Source organism: Dermacentor albipictus, chromosome 6, assembly GCF_038994185.2.
Source record: "Dermacentor albipictus isolate Rhodes 1998 colony chromosome 6, USDA_Dalb.pri_finalv2, whole genome shotgun sequence".
In the NCBI taxonomy this organism is placed as follows: Eukaryota; Metazoa; Arthropoda; class Arachnida; order Ixodida; family Ixodidae; genus Dermacentor; species Dermacentor albipictus.
The window spans coordinates 55,113,308-55,119,307 of NC_091826.1; the positions used below are offsets into that span (position 1 = coordinate 55,113,308).

The 6,000-nt window shown below is 44.4% G+C and overlaps 1 protein-coding gene and 1 long non-coding RNA gene across 6 annotated transcripts in view; one reads left to right on the forward strand and one right to left on the reverse strand.

The window, feature by feature from the left end:
* Positions 1 to 2,566, reverse strand: part of LOC135907804 (lysosomal alpha-mannosidase-like) — a 73,972-nt gene extending 71,406 nt beyond the window's left edge. For 2 of the 5 annotated variants that reach the window (XR_010566122.1, XM_065439550.1), the window contains exon 1: positions 2,394 to 2,566. Coding sequence is in view for 3 of the 5 variants with exons in the window: in XM_065439550.1 (XP_065295622.1) it covers positions 2,394 to 2,483 (90 nt within the window). In the remaining 2 variants the exon portion in view is untranslated. The remainder of the gene's footprint in view (positions 1 to 2,393) is intronic. The other 3 variants (XM_065439549.2, XM_065439548.1, XM_065439551.1) reach the window with 2 other exon arrangements.
* LOC135907807 (uncharacterized) overlaps positions 1 to 6,000 on the forward strand; it is a 265,994-nt gene that overhangs the window by 52,692 nt on the left and 207,302 nt on the right. The window lies entirely within an intron of this gene.

The following is a 6,000-nucleotide window of genomic DNA, read 5'->3' on the forward strand; positions in this document are numbered from 1 at the left end:
GAACAGCAGGCGAGTACTGTTGGCATTTAGCGGCTTGTGCACGAAATCGCGTCTCCTTTTTTTTCTTTAGGGGACCGGCCTCGCGTGTCTGATGAATTAAGCGGATAACTTTTCTTTTTTCAATCCATGGCTAGGACCCGCAAGACTCCTGTCGCAGGTGGTCTCGTAAGGAACAGAACATATCGATGTCCCTCGACCAGATATTGTGCGCATGTACAACGTCAACATCCCCCCCCCACGTCAACATCCCCCGTCAACCCCCGTACAACGTCAACATCCCCCGTGTTGACAAGGCAGACCAAATGATAAGTTACTACAGGATAAAAGCACGCGTCGACAAGTGGACAGTCAGAGCCATCTTTCACCTCTTCTACATTGCCCTCAGCAACTCCTGGGTGCAGTGCGGGACATACGCTCCCTAAAGAAACAGCGGAAAGAAATACTCAAATCTATGCAGTTCCGCCAATCTGTTGCTGAGACTCTCGTGGCTCAAGGGAAGAAGCAGGATGAAACGAAGAGTGAGAACAAAGCCGAGTGGCATACGCCATCAAGGCAGGCTCGACTGCCTCCTCGAGAACCCCCAAAAAAGAGCACTACCCATTGCTCAATGCTGGCTGACACTGCAAACGCTGCCCATCGCAGACTACATGGCTGCGACATGGAAACAAATCTTTTTCACCAAATGTCGGTTCTTCTTCGGCATCACCCAGGAAAAAAAAGTGTTTTGAAATTGCCCATAGGAAGTGAACACAAGAGCAAAATTTTTGTTGAGCAGAGGAATGCTCTTTTTTGTACTTTATTCACTACTTTGCCTTTCGAGTTATTAAAATATTTTTGCACACGAGTTTGAGCGAAATATCTGCGGTATGACATTACGTGCGCACTGGGTGAAAATGACCGGGTAGCATCCCAGTGTCCAATATATTGGACATCGCGCTGAGCTGAAACTATCAGGGCTGTTAAAAAAATATTTAACACTTTTCATCTTCATACACCTACAGACTTATTCTGAAAGTTTGGAAAAAATCTGTGCACCCAAAGCCATCCCGGGTCTCAGGAGGATATATATATATATATATATATATATATATATACTCACACACTTTTTACCATGTAGAAAGAGGGATGCATAACGGTGAAAGCAGGTTCAACATCCTGTGGCAAAACATCCCTCGTCCCACCTATATATCCCTGATCCCCCTCCCCCTATGCAGAGTAGCAGGCTAGACTGCGCTAGCTTAGGCCGATGTCTGTTTTTCACATAAATTCTTTCTCTTTTTTTTTCTTTGACACTGCTAATGCTAACGTATACTTAACTGTATTGCCAGAAGGAAATGGTTAGAGGTGTGCTTCTATGCATGTTGCATTGAATTCACGCTCGAGCCTCACAAGACTCGAATCGTCCATATTCTGAGATTGGTATTGGCGTGACAAGACCGCACATCAGACTGCAATGCGTAATCGGTCCATGAGGTGCTCTTGACCATGGTCGAATTGTTTAGTTCAGAATTGACGCGACAAGGTCATTTGATTACAATAAGCCTAAGAAACATTATATCTGTCGCATAGCCATATTTTCAGACAAGTGATCAGGTTGTTGCCCTCATGATAATCACACTGGGTTCCCTCTGTTTGTTGCTGATTATGAGGACACGACCACTGTCCAAGCATTTTCTTTTCAGTTACTGGCACATGTCCATTTAATTTTTAGTGAAAGTCTTTCACCGACTGATCACGGTTATAAAGTTATCACTAGGTGCGAGGCGCGCCTTCCTGTAACGGGACTTTCTCGAATGTCACCGCCGGCTCTATAAGGAAGGAATATTCGTCTAATCAGATTGCGTGCTCGAAGATAATAGTGGTGTATACATTCTGGAACGAGCACGAGCATCAGTGTTTATTCTAGAGTGTATAATGAATTGTGTATAAATAGCCGACACGTTTAGGGACCTGTACGTCAGATTTCGATGTCCGACACTTGTGCTATGCGCTATCGTTGTGGTCGAGTGTTGTTTTTCAGGGCACAAGTTCGCCTAACAAAGAGGTAGTATCGTGACTCGCACTTGTGCCACCGTCTCGTTCTTCACCGTCACCGCAGCGCGTGACAATACATAAATGTGGTCTACAAGGCCGCGTCGAGACGACCACGAAGCACGTGTCACAGCCTGTCGTAACGTGGTCGGTAACTGGTCGTTAATTGACAAGATGCTTTAACACATGTGTCCCGAGGGGCACAGTCAGCTTCGCCGCCCAAAAAGACACCCGCCTCGCACATCGCATCTCCACCTTTCAGCCGAGACCGAAGCGTCACTTTGCGGGTTGTGTTTGTCTCGCGTTAAAATAACTTGCTACACTCGCATTCGTCATCGGAAGGCGTCTCGCCGATCACTCACCTTTAGTTCGCACTTGTTTCCCGCGGACATCGCTGGGCAGTTGTGGAACAGTAGCACCAAAGAACACGCGAAGATGGCTACAGGCCTCATCTTGCTACGTGCGCGGGGGATGTAACCTGACTACGACGTTGTCGTTGGCAGCGGATAGAGAAAGGAAGCGGCCCCGCTGTGGTGTCACCATACCGCTGAAGAATGTAGCGTCCACCCCCCTCATTCCCTCCCCCTTTTTTACCACAATAGGAGCGTATTACAGGTATCGACGTTGCACTGAAGAGCGAAGCCGTGCGATAGGCGCTCAGAGCTGCACCGATGCCTTGCAGATTACGAGCAGTACAACATTTTTTTTAGTTTGTTTGTATGCTCTGAATATCCGGATGCGGGTGTAACTTATAGTTCCATTTTTTTTCTTGCAAGTGATGAGAGCTCAGTTTTTTTATACTAGTTAATAATTAATGTGACCTGTGGGAATGTTGTTTTCTTCCTTATGCTGTACCCTTTTTTGTCATTGTTTTACTTTGGCGTTTGTGATCGCTCCTTTAGTTCTTTCCACTTTTCTTGCCTAATTTTTATATTCCATTTGAATTTGCATGCCCTCTTTCTCGCGGGTGTGTAGGCGCTGTCTCATTAAGGAGCCTGCTGCCAGCCTGCTCCTTCCCTTGTTTTCTTCTATGCCACTTGTATTTCGGTTTGTGAAACGAATAATAATAATAATAATAATAATAATAATAATAATAATAATAATAATAATAATAATAATAATAATAATAATAATAATAATAATAATAATAGATGTATGCAGTAGTAGTAGTAATAGTAGTGATAATAACTATCATGACTGATGCTGTCTGCTTCGTTTCGTTTAGCTTCGTATACTGCTGTGGTAAGGAAGAGAATGGCGCACGGAAAAGAGAATGAACGATGTTGGTGGTGGTGGTGGTGATGATGGGGGTGTTACTACACAGCTTCCGCAAAGGATCGCGCTCATATAGAAATATCAGCTTTATATGTATCATTTTTCTGCACTACTCTAACAGGTGCACCGGCAGTATTGCAGATTGGTGTTCTCTTCGTTTATTACGATGTATCACTCCTAAAATTTCGAAGCAGTCACAGTTCTTTCAGCACGGCAAGGCAACAGGTATCTGAACACTTATAAACGCTTCGTCGACTCGCAGTGATTTGCAACGCAGTACTACTCTGTCGATAATTATCGTATTCCAAAGGCGCTTGAAGCCGGGAGGACGACGTTCAGGCAATTACATGTATTGCTCATCATTTCCATGTTGGCTGAAGGGTCACACTTGAAGCTTCCCGTAGACACTAGCATCAGAATTACTTCTAGTAATTTCTGTGATTGTCTTTTCTTTTTCATTTACGTGCGGTTAGAAACTCAAAAGTCGGTTTGCTGTGTCAGCACTTACCGTTATGCCGTCGTCATCAGGCCGTACATAAGCGTTCATCTCACCGTCGTCACAGGGATAGAAAAAGAAAAAAAAAACAAAAGAAAGAAGAAGAAACTTTCACAATTTTACCGAATGTAATCGAACATTGGTCCATGTGAATATGCGCAGGCTGACGTGTTAACCTCACCGCTATCACTCAGTGAACTCGGAACAGCCGGTGGAATTGCTTGAGTTTGCGGGTACTTTTTATAGCGAATATCTTTCTTCGCCTCTTTCGCCCATTTTCATGGTTGGTCGTTGCTCGGACGCGGCAAAGAAAACGTTCGTTCGTTCGTTCGCTCGTTCGCTCGTTCGTTTTTACCACAATAGGAGCGTATTACAGGTATCGACGTTGCACTGAAGAGCGAAGCCGTGCGATAGGCGCTCAGAGCTGCACCGATGCCTTGCAGATTACGAGCAGTACAACATTTTTTTTAGTTTGTTTGTATGCTCTGAATATCCGGATGCGGGTGTAACTTATAGTTCCATTTTTTTTCTTGCAAGTGATGAGAGCTCAGTTTTTTTATACTAGTTAATAATTAATGTGACCTGGCTTCCAGCTATTCGCTCAAATTTACAATAATCATGGATGGTTTCTACAGATTTTCTTTCATTTTAATTCGAAGGATCTACCGCTTGGCATGCTGAAAAGAAAAACAAGAAAAAATGGAGTGGAGAGGGGGGAGCAAAAAAAAAAAAGAAAGAAGTGTGATGAAGTGTGCGCAGCTCTGTACCACGCGGATACTGCAATAAGCTATTTGCGAACTTCTTCGTCGCTTTGCCAGCGCTTTGTTCTTCAAGCTTGAGGTTCGTCTTTCTGAGCATCTTCAGGCTGAAAGCGAGTTCTATAGGGCAGGGAGTCCCAGGTGAGAACATCTGTCACTATTCCGCCACCTCGCTCATGACTAAGCATGTTGTGAATGCATGTACTTGTATCTAGAATATGTTCACAGCGCACACGTACTTAGGAAAAGGGACAGGCAGGGTGAAAGAGCATTGACTTCCAACTAGATTTATGAAAAAAAGAAAGCTGAACATACACACTGGCAAAACAAGAAGGAAGCAAGGCTAAAGACTAATATGCAAGAATAACTAATAATTGAAGAACGTTATGCCAGGCATTTGGTTTAAAATCCAGTATGCAATTCAATCATGATTTGAAAGTGCAACGCAAGCTGCGCTAACGGACATATCACCCAGCGTTTATCGTTTCAGCCTCAATAATTTCACTAGTTAGCTGGGTCTTATGCTTTACCATCATTTTGCACTCATTAAAAAGACGTGCACAACCGCAGTCGCGACAGTGAAAGCACCGGTGTGCGCGCTGTGCAAATATTCAAGATGAAACGTTACCAATCCGTGGCTTCCGGGCAAATTTAGCGTAGCTTTCGGTGGTAACTACGTAAATATGAAAACATCATGAATATGTAGGCCAAAACTATTACGGGTTTCGAAAGCATGGCCTCCGGGATTGTCACATTGTCGTAAATTTCAAAGCGCTTATTATACCACCCTTTTGTACCAGAATTATCGTATGTGAAATGTGTGAGCTAGTGCCCTCTACATTTACCGACATTGTAGTTCGACGAACTGATACGTGATGTGTGATACGTGGGTTTGACCTGCCTCGCACTGAAATGCCTTCAGCGGACATTTGAGGCCGAAAGAAAACGCGCCCATACCTTGGGCTCTCCCCAAGGTGTGGCCTTGAGTGAGTGATTTATTTGATAAAACTGGAAATGTTGGCCACTGTGTATGGCCAGCATCATCTCCGCGCGCAATAATAGATTGACCAATGAGCAAATGATGATAACATGAAGTGATATCAACCAAACACACAAACAAACGAACAGTCCGGCAATAAAGCACATTTCTTAAACGTGCTTAACCTTACGAAAAAAAAATTGGCAGGACCAGTCTCACACTGAATGTCAGTGTCATTGCGATTAGCGCTGAAGCAATATAGTGACACACCGTGTATTGCCAATGGCGAAACAAGTATGCAGCCGGCATCTTCTCTCACTCTCCTTAATGCACACGCTACTGCCCTCTAGCGACGCCGCCTCAAAGTCCGCGCTTGGCACGGGTTCCATTCCGCCGAACATCTGACAATCGTAAGGACGACTTTTGTCATTGTAAAGCGGCGCATACCAATCGTCACGTGC